This window comes from Patagioenas fasciata, chromosome 23 (assembly GCF_037038585.1).
Source record: "Patagioenas fasciata isolate bPatFas1 chromosome 23, bPatFas1.hap1, whole genome shotgun sequence".
In the NCBI taxonomy this organism is placed as follows: Eukaryota; Metazoa; Chordata; class Aves; order Columbiformes; family Columbidae; genus Patagioenas; species Patagioenas fasciata.
In genome coordinates this window covers 1,231,973-1,250,925 of record NC_092542.1, presented here as the reverse complement: position 1 = coordinate 1,250,925, position 18,953 = coordinate 1,231,973, and the positions used below count along the sequence as shown (strand labels likewise).

The 18,953-nt window shown below is 47.6% G+C and overlaps 3 protein-coding genes across 4 annotated transcripts; 1 reads left to right on the top strand and 2 right to left on the bottom strand.

Moving 5' to 3' along the window:
- Positions 1–359: 359 nt before the first annotated feature.
- HES5 (hes family bHLH transcription factor 5) lies at positions 360–2,079 on the bottom strand. The gene is made up of 3 exons (XM_065855195.2): positions 1,967–2,079; positions 1,689–1,854; positions 360–1,590 (listed from the first exon to the last, which is right to left on the bottom strand). Exons 1-3 carry the CDS (start codon positions 2,018–2,020, stop codon positions 1,337–1,339), a joined length of 474 nt encoding a protein of 157 aa, XP_065711267.1. The 5' UTR covers positions 2,021–2,079; the 3' UTR covers positions 360–1,336.
- Positions 2,080–7,260: 5,181 nt separating this feature from the next.
- On the bottom strand, positions 7,261–9,145 carry LOC136111229 (transcription factor HES-5-like). Of its 2 annotated transcripts, none has more exons than XM_065855227.2 (3): positions 9,012–9,145; positions 8,508–8,703; positions 7,261–8,333 (listed from the first exon to the last, which is right to left on the bottom strand). In XM_065855227.2, exons 1-3 carry the CDS (start codon positions 9,075–9,077, stop codon positions 8,059–8,061), a joined length of 537 nt encoding a protein of 178 aa, XP_065711299.1. In that variant the 5' UTR covers positions 9,078–9,145; the 3' UTR covers positions 7,261–8,058. The 2 variants fall into 2 exon arrangements, with proteins under 2 accessions (XP_065711299.1, XP_065711300.1); XM_065855228.2 differs by having other exon boundaries at positions 8,523–8,703.
- Positions 9,146–16,858: 7,713 nt separating this feature from the next.
- Positions 16,859–18,910, top strand: LOC136111157 (transcription factor HES-5-like). The gene is made up of 3 exons (XM_065855108.2): positions 16,859–17,308; positions 17,490–17,670; positions 17,799–18,910. Exons 1-3 carry the CDS (start codon positions 17,246–17,248, stop codon positions 18,038–18,040), a joined length of 486 nt encoding a protein of 161 aa, XP_065711180.1. The 5' UTR covers positions 16,859–17,245; the 3' UTR covers positions 18,041–18,910.
- The last annotated feature ends 43 nt before the right edge of the window (positions 18,911–18,953 follow it).

Genomic DNA, 18,953 nt, shown 5'->3' with positions numbered 1-18,953 from the left:
TGTCTTGTAACTCAGGTACACGCCACAAGAACATAAAACGTAACGCGAAGTGCCTTGGCGAGTTTCATCTAGCAATCAAAAGTGTGTTCTGTGTTTGGGAGTCAGGCATAGACTTCCCGGAGCTTGCCCTTGCTCTGACCTTTCATCACGAGTCTCTTTGCTCTAAATTTCCACAGAATTTGTTGGTTAGACATGCACAACATTGCAGGGGTTCCAAATGGACACAAAACTGGTGATGCAATTAAATACCCATTCTGAATATCTTTGCTTTACTGAAATCTTTGTCTCGTTTCCTTTAACCCCAGGGACCACAGGGACATCAGCTATGCAAACTACTCAAGAAAGAATAACATGCTGGATTTATTAACTAGATTTTTATTTATTTTTATGTTGTTAAAAGTTTCTGCAGCTTCTGAAATTCCAGATAATTTCTGGCACAGTTTATACAATTGGTGCAGCTCACACATAACATGTCATAACATCCTCCAAGGACAGTAATGAATTCACCTTCTCCCCCAGTGGTAGGGTACTAAAGAACAAACATAATTTGTACACCTGCCTTTCATGAAAGACTTAGATAAATATTTCTTGTAAAATCGACAACACGGCCGTAACTTTCTTTCCTATAAGGATATAAAAATGAGCTTTTGCCTTTATAAAAGGCAGACATATCCTGAACCTCACAAACAGTACTCTGATTTTGTGAGCAAGACATCCTTAGGAATTTCCTCTACTTCGTTTGAGTTATGGTTTAACCATTTTCGGAGCACGCTCAGTACAGTCTACAAATATTATAGAACCCATTATGGCATGCACAGGAACGCCAGCTTTTCAAACGTGTCCGCTTGGACCAGCTGCTCTGCTCAAGACTCCTTGGGCGCCCGTGGCTGCAGCGCAGCTGGGCAGTACGGCTGGGACAACGGGGGACGCTGGGGAGTCTCAAATGGGGCAGGTCAAGGAAAGGGCTCCTCCCAAACAGACACGTTTGAAAATGCTAGCCTGAACATCTCAGAAGTTTCTGCTTTCTCGACAGATGTACGCATACAACCTCACTAAGGTTAAGAACAGTCGGTGTTCCTCTCTGAACAACTCCTCTCGCGCCTCCTAGCAGGAGGATTACATCTCACATTCTTTTAGAATAACTTTCTCTCCACGTGGTGGGATCATTTCAGTCCTTCTGGAAGAAGGGGAGCAGACATCCAAGCATAGTAATGCTCTGCAAAAGGAAAATATTCTTCCCTACTCATGAGAGGAGTGTGGGGGACTTGTACAGCAAGTCACGATCTCCTCTGGAATACGAGCAAAAGTCCAGGAACCAGGGAATCGCACTGTTGGCCTACCAAGGCCTCCAGAGGCTGCAGGAGGGTTTCAGTGCTGCTTGTTTTGCAGGAGGCTGGTGGGTGGTAGCAGGTGCAGAAGAAGAACCAGAGTCCTTAGGCGCTGCTTGTGATCTCTGGAAATGGTAGATGAGCTTCATCCGTGTTTCTGTGTTTGCTGAGTGGACAGACAGGAATTGCAGAGCTTCTTTGAGGCACCAGGCGTACCCTTCACAATAATCCTGCTGCAGGCTTTTGGCAGGTGCTGCAAAAGCTGAAATGGCAAAAGAAGAGGGAAGTGTTACACGGGGAGACTCAGGCTGGAGTTGTGCCTAGAAGTAAGGGCAGCAAGCGTGACGGGGATGTACTCACCTCGGCTGTATTTCAGGTAGCTGACGGTCATCTCCAGGATGTCGGCTTTCTCCAGCTTGGAGTTGGGCTGGTGTCTCTGGAACTCCTTCTCCAGGAGCAGTTTCAGCTGCTCGATGCTGCTGTTAATCCGATCGCGACGCAGTTTCTCTACTATGGGTTTCCTGAGCTGTAACACAGAACAGGGACAGGACAGTTAGCAATGAGACTTTCCCCTTCCCGTCTCTATCGGCCCTTCTCGGCTCTTTGCCCTGGTGGTCACAGAGGCAGCAGGTACTTACTCTGTTCTTCTCTTTGGGTGTGAGGATTTCCAGGGAGAGAGCACTGGGTGCCATTATCCCGGGTGCTGGTTTGAGCCCGGAGCTGGCTGGTTCGCGAGTGCAGAAGGCAGCCAGGAGCTCCTCTATTTATCCGCAGCGGCTGCATACAAGTGTATGGGTCCTACGCGACTTTGAGTTTCCCACAGTCGATAGCCAATCCATGTGAGCCCCCGGACAATAGAGAAAGCATCTATTACAGCATGGCAAATTGACTGTGAATTGCCTGGGGATAATACCCAGCTCCCAAAGGAGCAGGTGGACTGGGGAGTGTGTGACACAATAGGGCTTGGCATTACGGCGCTGGGGAAAGAACGTGGGAAAGCGTTTGCCGTCATTATAATCAAACTTCTGCCTGATGTTGGGTACGTCAACATCTCAATGTGCTGCCTTTTCCCAGGCTGTGGTAAAATTAAGCACAGAAGACTGATCCCAGGAAGCGATAATGCTCTGTCCCCAGGACCAAAAGAGGGGTTATAAAGGAAAAGATGGAGAATTAGAGGGACTAAACCCTTTCATTGACATTAAACCATGCTTAGATGAATACAGTACCAGATAATTTTCAGGCAAATAGAGACTAAAATCAAGGTAATGTCCCTGAAAAGAATTTGTGCTGAGCAGTTAGCTTGAACTATTTTCCTCCCCATTGTTTAAACACTTAAAGTCCCTCTATAAGTTATATACGGAGCTCTTCCTTGCCTTTGTTTGGGTAATCTGGGCTTTCCTATGGCAGCCCGTGACATGTAATGATTATGATGCTTTTCCCAAACACATCCTATTTAATTTCATGCTACTTTGCAAAGGCATCGCTCTCCCCTTGGTCCTGAGTCTCCACATAAAGCACCTAAATATATTTTCCCTTTACAGACAACTGAGATGCAGTGAAAAATCAGTTCTTATCTATTACTTTGCTTGTATGATCTCACCTGCAGAACGGAACTAGAGGTGCTGGGATATCCTGTGACTGTTCACCCCAAAGGCATTTTACATTTAGATGAATCACTTAGAGTGTAACAATTTTAATTGTTGATGGTTGTCAAAACCTGTAATTGATCAGGGAGTACAAGTCCTATTCAGAATCATTCTCTGAGTTATTTTGTCGGCTTGTAATGGGCAGTATTACCCGCAGGCAGGGCGATCCCCGGCTGCAGGTACTTGTGCCGTTGTTGGAGTCTGATGTCACGCGCGGGGCTTTGTGCATCTCTCAGGGGTCACAGGAGACAGAATGGACAGCGGGCCCTGCCATGCACCGTGCAGGAAGGAATCTGTCTGCAGCAGCAGCGAGCACAGTGAGCTGGGAGGGAAGCTTTGACCCAGTTTTCAGTTCTGGAAATATGAAATGAGTGGTTTTCAATAATGCCATGCTATCCCCAGCACAATGCCCCTGCACTCCAAAGGGCTAAACCAGCTCCCACTGATTAAAGCTTTATCCCTTCCTCCAAGTGCCGGGCAGATGGTGCAGCAGGCGTTGGCTTTCTTCTCGGGACCGCCGAGGCACGCTTCTTTTGTGGCCAGTTTAACATGGTGAATGGGGCGATGTGGGAAATCCTGGGAGCTGTGGGCTCGCACCATCTGATGTGGATGGTGGACCAGGCGACGCTGCTGGGCGGCCAGCGCTCAGGACAGCCTGGCTCAGCAGATCCCCTTCCTCTCCCTGTCAGCTAAGAGATGGCAAATCCTCCGTTCCCCGTGTGCCTGCTGCACCTACCCTGTGTACTCTTGATGAGTAAAACAAATATTCCCCCCACCCCTGTTTGGTTTGATTATTAAGGCCTGAAAACTTAATGGCAACAATATTTCCCCAGTGCTGCTTCAGAATAATAAACTGTCTACTAGAATGTATTCATGATGAAACTCGGTGCACTTTCTGCAAGGATTTTGGTGAGGAAAAAAATCCTGCGCTGTAGGAAGCCCAGTTGCTCTTTGTTGGAAGCCTGTAGCTAGTTTGCTCAGTTTGGGCTCTTTTCAAGTTCAGGTTTTAGTGCAATAGTCTGTCCCACTGAAACCCGATTGTGATCCAAATCCTCGTCGCTGTCCCTCATATCTGAGGAAGGAGTTTGTGCTTCTGAGCGTCACTGCAGGGCCAGAAGGAAAGACTCAGAAGCAGGGATTTCCCTGGTTTTGGAATGAAGGATTTCAAGAAACAAATCCTCAAAATTGCTAAATGTATGGAGTTGACTAAACTGTGTGACACAGTAATTCCCATCTTTGGAGGATGTTGTGGAATCTGGACCCACTCTGCAGAGATGACTCTTATGCTGTGGACAAAGAGACTTGCTTTCTTAATGAAGATGCAGTTTTCAAAATCACACGTGAAAGCAGGGAGGTGCCTCCACTCCCGCTTGGTGTAGATATTGAAGAGTATAAGGGGAAATAAATCTGCAAACAATTGTTGAAGTCTGTATTTGCAGGCCTTGCGTGCCAGGATGGAGGTAGCCCAGGAAATTAACGTGGGCCATGGAGCTTTCTGGTTTGTAGGTGGTGATTTCGGCCCAGGTGCAGACTTACTACACACTCCGTTTTCACAAAAACTGCTACTACGTGTATTCCCAACTGGCAGCTTTCTTGGCCCATCTGATACTTGGCTTCCTGTGGAGAGGAGCCCAGTGTATTGCAATATAGCAATGGGTCTGGAGCAAGGTGAGCAATGAGAGAAGAGGACAGAAAGCCAGAATTTCATTGTCTATGTTATGCAGATTTAAAAACCAGTGCTTCTGTATGTTTGGGGTTGTACTTGGAGCACACAGCTTGATGGCTTAAAGCTTTCCCTTCTATACCACTGCTAGAGCATTTTTATTTTAGAGCATTTCCTACATTCACATCAGCCTGTCTCACAAATGCTATTGGTGGTGTTTTGAAAGAAATAATTACGATTTTTATTTTTTCTGTGCCATCCTTAAATGGTTCAAAATCTTTCTGACAACCTCTCTCAAGACACCTATTTAGTGTCAAAGAGCATAACGTTCCCAAGTTTTAAAAGGGCTCTCGCATAATGCTGATCGATCAATGTGCTCCTTGGGAAAATAGCTCTCCAGATGGTCTATCGGGACAGGAATTGCTGGTCGTCACAATGCAGAGCCAAGAAGCGTCACTAATGTGGGCTGTTGTGAGGCACGCTTCCTTTGTGGTCCCTTTGAATGTCATAAATAGGGAAGAAAGTGTGGGAAACTCCGAGAAACTCAGGCCCACACTCTGAGGTTAATAGGGGCTTTGTCAGGAGAGTATTCCTGGGCTGTGGGATCAGCATAATGAACAACATCTCCCCGAAGGGTGGGAATGTGTCGGAGCAGGGGAGAGTCACCCCGGGGGACAGAGGAGCAATAAGAAGCTTTGCAGTCAATTATGATAAGTGATAATAATTAATAAATTGTAAACATAACCTTTGCTGTGCCAAGACGGGTGAAACCGGAGGTCTGGCTTTTCGCTCTCAAGTAATTGGTAACTAAAGCCCAGAGGGGCAAGTCTTTGGCTGGTGAAAACCAGAAGTGATGCCTTTGCACCAGCCATGGATCTGACTCCCTGGAGCGAATGGAGGATTTCTGGGGGGTTTGCTCTCTTCCCCCTGCCCAGAAAGCAGCCACTTGCTGTCTCTCTCCCCCTTACAGCACTCTGCAAACAGCAGGTCTGGACCTCACGTCCACTGACAGCTGAGCAGGGCTGACTTCCCCACCTCAGTGTAAAGGAGAATCAGACCTTGTGGTTTGAATGACAGGAGCTGCATCTCTCCAGATTTATGCCAGTATTGGTGGCAGGAGTTTGGGGCTTAGAATTCCGACTGGGATCCCACCTGAGTTGTCATTTCTATGGCCTGTTCCTGTGTTAGCCTAGAACTAGAGGGGTTTAAATCCGAGCCTTCAGTTTGTGCAGCTCTTCTTTGGTTTCCTTTTCTCTCTTTGGTTCGTGCTGTCAGTTTGACACAAACCGCAGCGGCGCTGCCAGCTGTGACACGCACGGCGTGCTGTGCCGGGTGGTGACGTCCCCGTCCTCACGGCAGCAGCAGAGATCTCCGGTGTGTGACCCTGGTCCCAGTCCCTGCGGTGCAGTCAGGTTGTCGTGCTTTGGGGCACATCACATTTTGACTGAGCCCACACTCCCCCAAACTTCCTATCTGCAAACTGCCTTAATTAGGCTTCATTTAAAAATGCACAAGCATGGATGAACAGCTTGAATTTTGCTGAGATTCAGAAGCTTGTACTAATTAACAAAGACAAGTTGAGCACAGCAAGGTGAAGTGACTTTTTCACAATTGCTAAGCAACCAGAAAATCCAGAAATACCTCTTTGAATTATTTAATAGTTCATTAGGAAGAACAAATCTATCTGCAGCACTGGTACCAGCCCCTGATGAATTGCAGAACTGTACCAAAACTCACCTTGTATTGCATTAGCAGACAGATGAAGAGCACTTACCCAGTTTGTGCATGCAGGGTAAAATAATAACCAAAATAATTCATGCAACTGTAATGAGGCAGAGCAATATGTTCTTGACCCAGCTAGCTGGCTTTTTGGTCCTTTCTGTACGTATATTTGTTATACATTTAATCACAAATCAAGTGAGGACTGGCCAGGTGCAGCCAGCGGTGTTTGAGTGCAGTTTGATCTCGTCAGCTTAGCAGACCTGAGTTTGCTTAGTGCTTCTCTAAGGGGAGGAAATGCTTTTTCAGCCTCTGTTTGCTACCAAATTAGGTATACTTTTAGCTGTACGTGGGCAGATTTCACTTCAGTAAAGAATGTAATTCTGTTATTGCCTGACAGAATTCGTGTTTAGGTAACAGGAAGTGCTAAAAACTCGTTCACCCCATTGCGGGTGGTTTCAAAGAAGAGGGCAAGATTCCCAAGCAGAGTCAGGTGCCAAACTCTTCGGAGGTTATTGGGAGTTTTGCGCGTTGCTCCCTCCTAAGTGGACAGAAAGCATGAGAGTGAACTCGGGTTGGAGGGCAAATTCATGGAGAATGGGGGAAAATAAACGGGCTGTGAAATGAGTGATTTGCTGAAGTCTGAGTTAGGTTGCTGTTAAGTATCTGGGTCTGCATTCTCCGTATCTCACTTCGCTTTCACCTCCGTTTTAATTTTTGTTAACTTTTCCAGAGGTTGCTTCTTTGCAGGATCTGAAATCCTGGTGTGCCAAATGAATTTCACAAATAAAAACTGTACAGGAATGAAGGGCTCAGAAATATGACATCTCCCAATAGTTTCCCCACTGCAGAAGGAGTCTGGATGCAGGACTATTAGCCATTTTAATCATTTCAAACCAAAGGATTAATGACTAAAACCATTTTTATTGCATTGTACAGTGAAGACAAAATTGGACATCACACAGGATGAATACATCACAACTTTATAAAAGCTTTTTAAGCTCTTTAGCACATTTAGTGAATGATTATAAGGTACTTATTGCTTCCCGTCCTCCCCCTTTTCTTTAAGGTATATCACAGGTATTTCCTTTACAAAAGGCATCAATTATCCCTCAAATGAGAGTGGCACATACTGACATTAAAAGAATTTTCCCTAGAGCTGTTATCGTAACTTTATGTAAGAAGGTATACTAAAAATAGCATAGATACTTCAGAAGAATCAGCATTTCTTATTAGCATCTTTCACTCAAAAGGTAAAGGCTCAAGAGTCTTTATGATACAAAATACGTTCTTCCAAGTGCTCGTTCTTTAGGAAGGTGGATATGTTATCTAGAGACAATGGAGCACTCGAACCAATGACCCCGGGAGTTAGTAGCAAGATTTCCAGTGACAGCCAGAGGCTCAGCAGCCTTGCCAAGCAAAAGTGTGATGGAAACTGAGGGGCATTTGGCTCTGGAAGTCACCGCAGGGTTTGGTCCTTGACCAGGAGCCACCAGGAAAAGCAGCAAATCTGCTGCAAGATACGAACACATTCCTTCACTGTGAAGGGAAACTACTCAGCAACCCCCATTTCTTGTGACAGAAAAACAATGACTGACCCCCCTCCCACCTTTGGAAAGCAACGTTTCCTACTTTAAAGAGGAACTATGAAATCACAGGTCCCTCTAGTTTTTTGTAGCCAAACATAGGAATAAAGCACAGTTCAGCAGGTCTGCCAGGGTCTCCAGATGGCAGGAGCAGCAACCAGAGTCTTCTGGGCAGGTGGCTTTGTGGCTAACGGACAGGGTGACAGCGGAGGGCTGCGCAGAGCGGGAGCGTGCGTGACACCTGCACCCATCTGAGCTTTGCAGAGGTGCTTGATGAGCTGCACCTGCGTCTCCTTCCTGGGCTCGTAGTAGGACAGAAAATGCATCGCTTCCTTCAGGCACCGCAGGTACCCGCTGTTAAAGTTCTGCTCTAGATTCTTGTGAATGAATGCTGGGAAAGAAAGAGAGAAAGAAGCAAGTGCAGAGTGTTAAGATCACTACCTGGGACAGTGCTGATTCGTGCATTGTTTCTTTCAAGAACCCAAGTCCATGAGCCTTGCTCCTGTGACCAGCCCTGGTGCGTTACAGAGGCCCATGGGGGAGCGGACTTTGTGGTGTGAAATACCTGCTCTGCACTCACTGGGGTCCTGCAGCTGGCTCTGCTGCTTCAGGTAGCTGACAGCCACCTCCAGGATGTCAGCTTTCTCCAGCTTGGAGTTGGGCTGGTGCCTCTGGAACTCCTTCTCCAGGAGCAGTTTCAGCTGCTCGATGCTGCTGTTAATCCGGTCACGGCGCATTTTCTCCACCACCGGCTTCCTCAGCTGCAAGAGAGACGGAGCAGATTGTTAAGGATTTTCTGAGACCTGACCTAATTTCCCCTTGTGATGCCCTCTAAACACGTGTTCAAAGATGCTTTCTTTGGGCAGGAGAGCTTTGCGATGCTGTCTATCTGTTCCCCACTCAATTTCATTTAAAAAAATCTTCTTTATCTCTCTTTAACTCGTTTGCCTTCCCCCAGACCTCTTTCTCCTTCATCTCATCTTTTCCCATGTAGCATTTATTTGACAGACACAGCCCATTGTATAGAGCACAGACCAGCCTTTCCAATCCTGTCAAGGGCTCTACTTACTTTATTCTTTTCTTTTGGCAGCAGTTTCTCTTCCATGTGGCTCACGAGAGTGTTACTGGGAGCCATTCTCAGCGCTCTCAGCCCTGGGCACAGACCCCACGTCGGGCGCTGTGCTGAGCGTCAGACCATGCTCGGGCAGTTACCGCCCGCTCTATTTATACATTGGGGAGTTTCAACAGATACATGAGGCTGGGGGTTGCTGGTGTTTCCCACAGCCGTTCGGCCAATCCAGGGGCGCAGCTGAACAATAGAGAAGGCATCTATTAGTGCATGGTACATTGATTGCAAATGCCCCGGAGAGAATAACCTTCTGCCCACGCTGGCTGGTGGAGTGTGCGGCGGGGCTACCGGGGCTGCCCGGGGAGCTGGGAAAGCACCGACCCTCCAGCTGGTTCTCTGGGATCAACCGCATTCCCGAGTCCGCGCGTGTGCCCGTCACAGCGTGGCGTGGGGGGGCACGCTTTTGGGGAAGGTGGGGAGGGAGGGGAGCACTGTTAGGGTTAAAATCAACAGCACCAGGGACATCTCTTGGCTCTGTCTAGAAAGGGCACTTCACAGCTGTGGGTGTATTTGCGCCGGTTCATATGGTAGTTACACTTTTAATGGGTAAGCCAGAGTGTTAACAGTGTGAAGCAACATTTATTTGCATGATGTTTCTAAACGCTGTGGAGAATCTGCAGTGAGGATAGTGGGATGCTGGGTGGACAGGGTGAATAAATAGGGAATGGTAAGCAAGTGGAAATGGTAACCTGTGCCTCCCTTCTCACAGCAAGGTCTGTGAGCCCGGCGTTGCCGTTGCCTTCATTAGGACAGCCACGCACCTTCGAGCGGAGCCAGGCCATGCCGAGTCACCCCTGCAGCTCTTGCTTTTCCCTTTTCTACTCTGTCTTTCATACAGACATTTACCATAATGTCAGTTAAGATAGGCTAAAGAACAGCATCAGATTCAACCCGGAAGCCCTAGGCCTTAGGAAGTCAGAGGCGGGTCATGAATGGGATTTAGTAGCTGAGGCCCATCTTCAGAGCTTGGCCAGGAGCTTGGCTCTGCTGCTGTCCCAGATTTCTGCTGCGCTCCGTTCTCCTCTGACCATGGAGCACCACCGCTGCATCCCGCATCCCAGGGTCTCCTGCTCCCAGTGCCCTGCGTGTGGCCAAGAATCTGGAACTGGAAATGGTGGAGGGAAGCGTGCAGTGAGGGGAGAAAGCCAAAGATAATTTCCTGCTTGGAAATCCCGAAGCCTGAGTTTAATGGGCACTTGACAGGGCAGAGGGAGGTGTCGCTGAAATAGTTCTGTGGTTTTCATTGTAGGGGCCTGAATGGGCTCAGCTCTTTGTGAAGGACAGATGTTGTCCTTGGAGCCCTTTATTCCCTGTGTTGTGGGAAAGCCAGGAGACAGGACATCTCATGAACACTTTGAAGCGGTCAAAGGATTATGATACAAAATAAGACACAGCTCAGAGACCATGCCCCTGCTTTTGCCAGCTGTAATACGGTGTTGCCCTTTTTCCTCCAAATGCTGGTGTCCTGTGTTATCCCTTCCCCAGCCAGCAGTGGTGGCAGGGCGCAGAGCCGACAGGTAGGCATGTACCAACCTGGCTGCAGAGACTCTTTAGTGTCAAAAAACATCTTTTTCCCAGCTCTGGAGAAGCAGCCCTGACCTTTATTGCTGTATTATAACTGATAGCCAGATGGTCTTTTGGGAGTTGGATTCTTTCCCTTTCTATCATTCAGGCTCAAGCACCGTCACTAATGTCGTGAGTAGTTGCAAGGCACGCTTCTATTGTCCCAACAAGAAATGTTATCAATAGGGGAAAAGTATGGGAAACGCAGAGAAATTCAAACCCACGCAGCCTGGTGCTAATAACTCCTTTGTGGAGCCTGCGCTTCTGTCAAGGCGCGATGAACTCGCATGGCTTTTCACCGAGCATGGCTGAAAAGCGCATGTTTCACCTTCCAGGCAGGGGTTTCTCGGAGATCTGTCTTTACCAGGAGAAAGGGACAACATGGGGCAAGGGGACAGAGACCCGGGTTCGCGCAGGGTGGGCAGCAGAATACAGAGCTGCACTGGCTGACCCTGGGGCTGCGCTTTGCTTCACCGTGCCTCAGTTTGCCCGTCTTGCAGAGGAGTTTTCTCCCCATCTATTGGGAGCCCGGCAGAGATGCTTCTTCCCTGGGACAGCCTTGTGTCACCGCAGCTGCCTGGAGAGCAGGGTTTGCAGGACGTGTCCTGCCTGCAGCCTCGTCTCCAGCCGCCTTCTGGCCCTTCCTCAGGCCAGCCCATGGTTGGCACTGCTGGAAAGGCTTATTGACATGGGCAAAATGCAGAGTTTTTATGCTTGATGCAACTTCTGGGTCTGTGTGTTGTGCCACACACAGCTCACTATTGCTATCTTGCTGCGTCCTAATGTCTAAGATTCCTGGAATTTAGCACCAGAAATCCCTTCAGCATCCTCATGCTCCTGTGACTCGCTCTGTGGAGGTTTCTTGCTAAGGTTTGGAAGGACGGGGTACTGTTGATTTGAGGTGAACCCTATCAATCCTTTGGCGGTTTTTAACTGATGAGCCCCTGCTTACTTCGGTGGCACAAAGGTCCCTTCTCGCAGCCCCCAGGCGTCCCTAACCCTACTGGCTGTGCACCCGGGCTCTCAGTGATATTGCATTCTACACAGTAAAGAGTTTACAAATTCTGTGGCATGGGAGGCAACATATTAAAAAAGTTATCCTGCAAAACTTGCTATTGAGGATTGGCTTCTTGCACTCTCACAAGCCAAGTGTAATTCTGCTGTCTGAACCGAGTGGAAGTGCAGTGAAATCCGCCTCTTTCAGGGGAAAAGGTTATGTTGTTATTAGACCTATTGTATAAAATATTTCATTAAATGTCATTAGCTTGGCATTATCTCGCCTCCTTTAGACATCAGAACCCTGGCAAAAAGGGGTCTTTTATTACTGTAAAGTACATTCTTCACAGGTTTAACCTTTTTTAATTAGTTTTTCTTTAGATCCAGAATGCTTAATATACCGCCATTCCCAGGTGTGTGAGTGAAGGCAAGTGGACTTTGATCATTAGGAAACATATGAGACAATTTGATCTGCATTTTCAGGGTTGTTAGCGGCAAGAGCAATTTCTATAGCTGCTTGTTTGGGTGACCGTGAGATTGTCATGCACCAATAGCATAGTCTTTCTACAGTGAGTATGACAAATAATTAAAAATTAAGGAGAATTTATTATTTTTTGGCCCAGCTGAAATTCCCACAAGTCACCTCTCAGCACATTCAAGAGTGCACAAGAGGGATTTATTATTTCCTGGTATATTGACTCTGAAAGGTCTGGGGATTACAGCTGCTTTGCACATGAATGGCCGGAGTGTGTTGTACAAAGGGCCTGGTCTGTGGGATAATGGGGCTGGATGTGGGAAAGCGCTGACCCTGGGGAGAGCAGGCTGGTGCCTGATGGCAGGAATCAATTACGGCTCAAAGGAACACATTGCCCTGCCAGCAGCCTTCGGGGAGCCACCACGGGATGTGTTTGCCACCCTCCTCCCTCCAAAACCTGTGCACACCGCAGAGTATCTCCTATCCTCCTGCTTTCGCCAGGGGACTCGCCTGCACCTTGCTCTGTGATTAGGCCAGTCGGTGCTAGGTTAGTTATGGTCTGTGTAACGGAACTGTTCCCATCTCAGCAGCTCTCAAATGCAACCAGACAAGGCTTGAGTTTTGCTCTGAAGTGCCCCAGGTGCTGCTGAGCTCAGCGGGAGCACGTGCTCCCCAAAAGTCCTCGGAAATAGGCAGACCCCATCAGTCGGTCACCTGCTGGCTCTGGCCAAGGAGAGCAGCCTGTCACTAACAACGGGGTGGAGGGAGCAAGCACAGAAGCTGCTGAGTTTGTGCACTTTCTGCATTGTTTTGGATGGGTTTTTTTGGAAGACGGTGGCATTCAGTTGTTACAATGCGCTCAGCACCTCAGAGGATCTGGCATTACTGCCAGCCTTTAAAATGTCAGTATTTGGGCTTTGAGAAACCAAGAAATGGGCTGAAAGCCATAGGGATTTAACAAAAACATTTTCACGTGTCTAAGAAAAATGCAAGTCCTTTGAAGTACGATTCTGTTGAATAGATCATGAAGTATTTGCTGATCAAGGGTTTGAGCACATCTTCCTTGTCAGCATTTCATGAGCTTGAACAAATTGTACTAAATAACCACTGAATTTGAGCGCAAAGGAGAACGTCTGCGTCCGCTTACCTAAGGTGGTGTGGGACTGTGAGTGTGGCCCAGGCTGGTCAGCCAAAGCCTCCCACAAGCTATGGAGTGGGCTCCTTTTCAGAGATACCAAAGCTAATTAAATCAAAAGTGTATACTGAGCATCTTTGCAAACCAGATGTCTCAAACGGCCGCTTGGCGGTAGAAGCACTGCAACCAGCGGGCTATTGGAAATACTGAAATTTTAGTATTCTCCTGTCTGCCTTATTTTTCTTCCTCTGTAAAACATCACTAATAATATGTCCTTATCTCCTAGAGGAGGTTGCTGAGAATTCATTAGCTGGTATTTGTAAAGCACTTTGAAAATGCAAAGCCAGTGCATTATTCCTAGTCTTCTGGATGCTTTCCATGTTATTAAAACCTGGATTTCAGAAAGGCTTATCGGGGATCAAAACAGCATCCCAAACTTGAAAGGAAGCACGACTGTTAAACCATCAACTGTCGCCTCCCCCTCCAGCCAGATGTTAAGCCCCAAAGAGCCGGAGTGGCACAAGGAATTGCTTTCCCAAGTTCCCCCAGCTGGGCTGACAGGCCGTGATCAATGGTTTTCTCCCCGGTGAGTGCAATGCAGATGGTCTGCCCGGAGCAAGGGTTCTGTGGAGCACAAAGGGAAGTCAAACACCATTTCTAATTCAGCTTGTAGCATGGCACACTTCCTTTATCCTGCGCCTGAATGCCCTGAATGGGAGAGCAGTGTGGGAAACTGGAAGGAACTCCAAACTCACAGGGTCCGCGGGGCTGTAGGACACCCCTGTCCCCACACCACATCTGCCTGTGACAGACAGAGGGGAAAAGAGTGACAGAACGAAAAATCAGATTATAAAAACTTCGTGAAGGGAAAAATAAACCCCGAGTAAATGGGGAAAAAAGTGAAGGAAGGTGTGCAAACAGAAATTGTGCCAGGCTGAAACCGGGCACTGCCAGCAGCAGAGCGCGGGTTGGCGAGGGACAGGGACAGGGACGGGAGCTGCAGGAGCAGAATCTTGCTCACCCACCAGTAAGGCCAAAGAAAATCATCCCACTAAGGTGGCAGAGATGGTTTGACCCACACTGAGGCTTCTGAGCCACATATTCTGTTTGTCTTCAATTCCCCAGGTTTGTTTAATATGTTTTGGGAAACACAGACCCCTGATATTAGCCAAACTGCTCGTAAGCTTATGCAAACTGTTGCAAACAGATACAGAAGCGCCTCCAAACCCTGATTGCCCTGGCATGTTAATCTGAATTGCTGTTTGCTGTAATTTGAATATGGGGTTTAAATACAGGCCTGATTTCCTCCTGCCAGCTCGGAGATCTGCAGGTGAGGCACGGCCTCCTCGCTGCACAGTGATAAGGAAAAACCTGTGGAGCGTGAGGATATCAGGATATTTTTGTATATAGAGCTATAGGAGCTGGGCTTGGTTTGTAAGAAAATTAGATCAGATTTTATACCAGTAATGCTGTGGGGAAACTTTGCTCTTCCTTAATACTCCTAAACTATTCTGTGTTGCTTGGATGAGATAAATGCGATATAATAGAACAGATTCTGGTATTGGTGTTTGAAACTTGAAAATTCAGGCTCACATTCTGCTGCTGCTGATTTTAATGAATTCCACTGTGGGTGCAGAGGTAATTTATATTTACAGCAGTTTACCGATAGCTCTGGAGGTGCATAAGCTGCAGGATGAATCTAGCAGCCCACTTCTCTCTTTGTGGAGTCCAAAGTTTCTGCTGATTTCAGTGAGGATGCAAGAAAGGCCCTTAGCATTGGGCCCATTTTATTTTTGACCCCAGGATGGTCTGCAGGGCTCAGAGCTGACCAAGTCTCCTACATTTTGCTGTCTTCCCTGTTCTCTGCTCAGAAGCGTCGCTCTGTCCCCGCTCCCAGTGTTTCAACTTTCTAAATGACTTCCTAACAGAAGGCTGTGGAAGACTGTGCACCTCGGAGTTTCCCACACCATTTCTTAACGATATTCATCCCCGTCACAAAGGAAGTGTGCCCGACTACAAACTGCATTAGCAACGGTGCTTGGCTCTGCATTGTGTGCAGTGGGAAACTTTGCTCCCAAAAGGCCATCTGGGCAGCACACAGCAGAGGAGAAGCCACGAGCATCTCTCCAGACTTGGGAAAGCTCTTCCTAAAGAACGAACATCTGGCAGAGATTTGGCCGGAAGACTATCGCTAATGCCATGTTTCAAACACATTATCCAAATGCAGTATCTTGGGATCCTAGTAAGTTTTCTATGCAATGTTGTGTATGTTTGGAACCAGAGTACAAGTGGGTCATTCAGAATTCATTACAGGGAGGAATTTTTGTTACCGCTTTTCTGTAGGATTTCCAACCAAAGCAGAAGCAGAGCATCTACTTCCAGTAACTGAGCATCTAATTTGAGTAACTATTCCAAGATGGTCACTAATTGGCTACATTTTCCCCTCACAGGCTGTGAATCCAAAGAGAAAACGAAAAGCTGTTTTAAATACATGGATTTATTTCAGATGCTTTAAAATTCATGCTGTTCCTATAGCTGCTTATTAGTGAGCTACTCTGGAAAATAGAAACTGTCTCTAGCAAAACTGCTAGTGGACCCTGCTGATCAGGGAATTGATACATTTCTTCTTCACACACTTGATTAACGAGCTCAAGAGAGGAGTTGCTACTCAGGAGTTTCTGTTTCAGAGAATCTCCCAAGAGGGACGCCCAGAGGGAAAGGTTGGTTTCAGAGGTGGCATTACACGGGCTCAGAGATAATCCACAGGCTTTGGGGAGAACATGTGAAATGGTGTCACAAAAGCTTTCCCACAACTTGACATAAAAGCCTCGGAGCTCAACAGCTGCTGCTCTGTGGGGAACGAGGGAGCCCATTCAGCAGCAGCACAATGGGGCCGGACAGCGGACCCTGGAGGGGTCACGAGCCTTACCTGGGCTGAGGGGTAACGAGCTGCAGAGCGACGGAGAAACGTGTCCGTGTGTGTGTGTATTCACATTAAAAGACGTGTGACCACAGACATTTATATCAATATATACACGGACACACACACATATATTAATGTAAACACAAACAGTATTTATATATTACTGTAGGAGATCCCCAAACATAAGCCCTAAAATCACCTGACAGTAATTTATCTGATTATTATTATTATTCTGGTATTGAATGTTGCAGAGGGAGATACTGATGCTCGGAGAGAAGCGAATTGACCTGATCATGTCAGAAACATAAGGTGCTTGAGAGTGTTCTAAAGAGGTGCCTAAGATATCAAGGGAAGAGAACAAAGATTGAAACAGAAAACGTTTTCAATAACTGTGTGTGCTTACAATTAGATGTATTTATTTGCAGTAAGCCGAGCTGGAAAAGCTGATTTCTGTTTCACAGGGGCAAAACTAGTGTCACAGTCACCCGAGGGAGAGCAACTGGCTCTGGCTTAGTGAGAAAGCAAGGTCAGTGGATTTAAAGAAATTCTGCCCTTTATCTCCGGGGGCCAGAAACTGCCCGTGTGTGCGTGTGCGCTTGTGCACGCTGCAGCGTGTGCCGCCGTGCGAGCCTGGAGCAGAATGCAGCCCCACGCAGCAGGTCGTGTCCACACGGGCAGCGACCTCCTCCTGCCTCCACGCTCTACGCCCACGGCCGCGGCCGGAACGCCATTGATCCGCGGCATTAGTCAGCAGCCTTCTCCCATTGAAGGGCGGCTCTTTCCCAGCTCCGGACACATAACTCTGATCCCAGGCTTTCACGCAGCACACACTCCCCACCTGCTCATCTGGGAGAAGGTCATTATCCCCCGGCTATTCACTGCCAATGGAGCATGCAAGAATAGATGCTTCTCCCTTTGTGCGGCCATTCTCCCTCATTGGCTGTGGAGTGTGGGAAACTCCAGCAAGCCGCAGACCCACAGACTCTCAGGGAGGCTGCACAGTATAAATATCGGGCAGGGACAGCTTCCAGCCACACATTTCTCCTGGAATTCCACTCTGAGAGCTTCCTTTCTCAGGACAGATGGCTCCCAGCACTGTTTTCCTGGAGCCCGATAACCTGCTGACACCAAAGGAGAAAAACAAAGTAAGTCCAGGCACAGGAAGGCAGCTCCGAGCTGCACTCTCAGCTGTTCCCATAGCAGTTTACACCAGCTGAGAAACTGCTCCGCATTGCTTAGGAACAGTGACAGGCAACAAACAGTCCTGGGAAATGGCAGAGAGAAGATTCATCTAATAATAAGTCTCTTTTCCTTTGCTTTTTACAGCTGAGGAAGCCGGTGGTGGAGAAAATGCGCCGTGACCGGATTAACAGCAGCATCGAGCAGCTGAAACTGCTCCTGGAGAAGGAGTTCCAGAGGCACCAGCCCAACTCCAAGCTGGAGAAAGCTGACATCCTGGAGATGACCGTCAGCTACCTGAAGCAGCAGAGCCAGCTGCAGGTGAAGAGTGAGTATTGAGTTTTGTTTCAGTCTCTAGCTTGCTGCAAATCTGTGACAGCTTTATGAATCTCTAGCCATGAACAGTTGCTCTAAACTACCATTTCTTCCCCCTCCCTCTTCTCTTCCCTTCTCCAGCTGCAGGATCCTTCCATAAAAGCTCTCAGTTTGACTTCAGAGAGGGCTATTCTAGGTGTTTGCAAGAAGCTTTCCATTTCCTCTCTCTTCATAAAGTCCGGACTGAAACGCAGACCAAACTTTTAAGCCACTTCCAGAAGAGCCAGTCGGCTGCGCCGGAGGTCACCTTGTCCCCTGGGAACCCCAGCGCCCTGAAGCAAGCGTCCCCCAAAGATGCCGGTGCTCTCTGGAGACCCTGGTAGTCAGGGGAGTCCTTCCTGCATGGACCTTTGCCTTTTCCAGTCCAGAGGAAGGATCTGACAGCATTTGCTAGTCCAGCTCTGATCCTCTCTTCTGTAGGGAATTTTGTTTCCCCTGTGTATTTTATTTATGTGTGAAAAGAATGGCATAGTTTTGACTTTTGCGGGATCCTTTGGCAAAAGTTCAGGCGTTCTGCTGAGCGGTGTTGAAGCTGTGTAGACGCTGGTGTAGAAGCACACAGCATCCTGCCCAGTCGGGGCAAAGGTCTTCCAAATGGAGGGTATTTTTGTAAATGTTACGGTTGTGACGGACAAGAATTGCTGTAGGAGAGGTTTCTCTCATGTTGCTTGTAAGAGCCATCAGCTTTGCTCTGGCTTGACTAGAGACACTTGTTTGCTCAGTCACTGCAGAAGGTAAATTTACTCCCCTTTGGTTCATGCACACTTGATTAAAATCAGTTTCCTTCTGCTTATAACTTGTACAGCATCAAAAATGGGTTTGGTTTGGATCTTTCCCCAGTGGCCATTCCATAGTCCTAGATATAAAGTGTGGCAGATGGGCAGAAGCTAGGAAACTATGTGGAATATTTCTACTGTTTTGCTGCTTTTTTCGATTTAGAAAAAGAGTATGTTACTGCTTTATGTTAAAGAAAAGGTAGTAGGTAAAAGGCTTAATTGGTCAATGTTATACATTTTGGGTGTAAGCTATGCTTTTTCTAGCATTTTCATTATAATAATGATTTTTGTGTGTATGGAGTGGTTTAATTCATGGTGGATCGTGTTTCTCCCGCTCCTGGGACAGCGCCATGGCTTCTGTGCATACTGCGTATGCGTCTGTGTTTGTAGAGAGCAATAAAACGCATTCGTGTGCAACTGCTGTCTGGGTCCTCTCCCTCTGAGGGGTGAGCGATGGTAC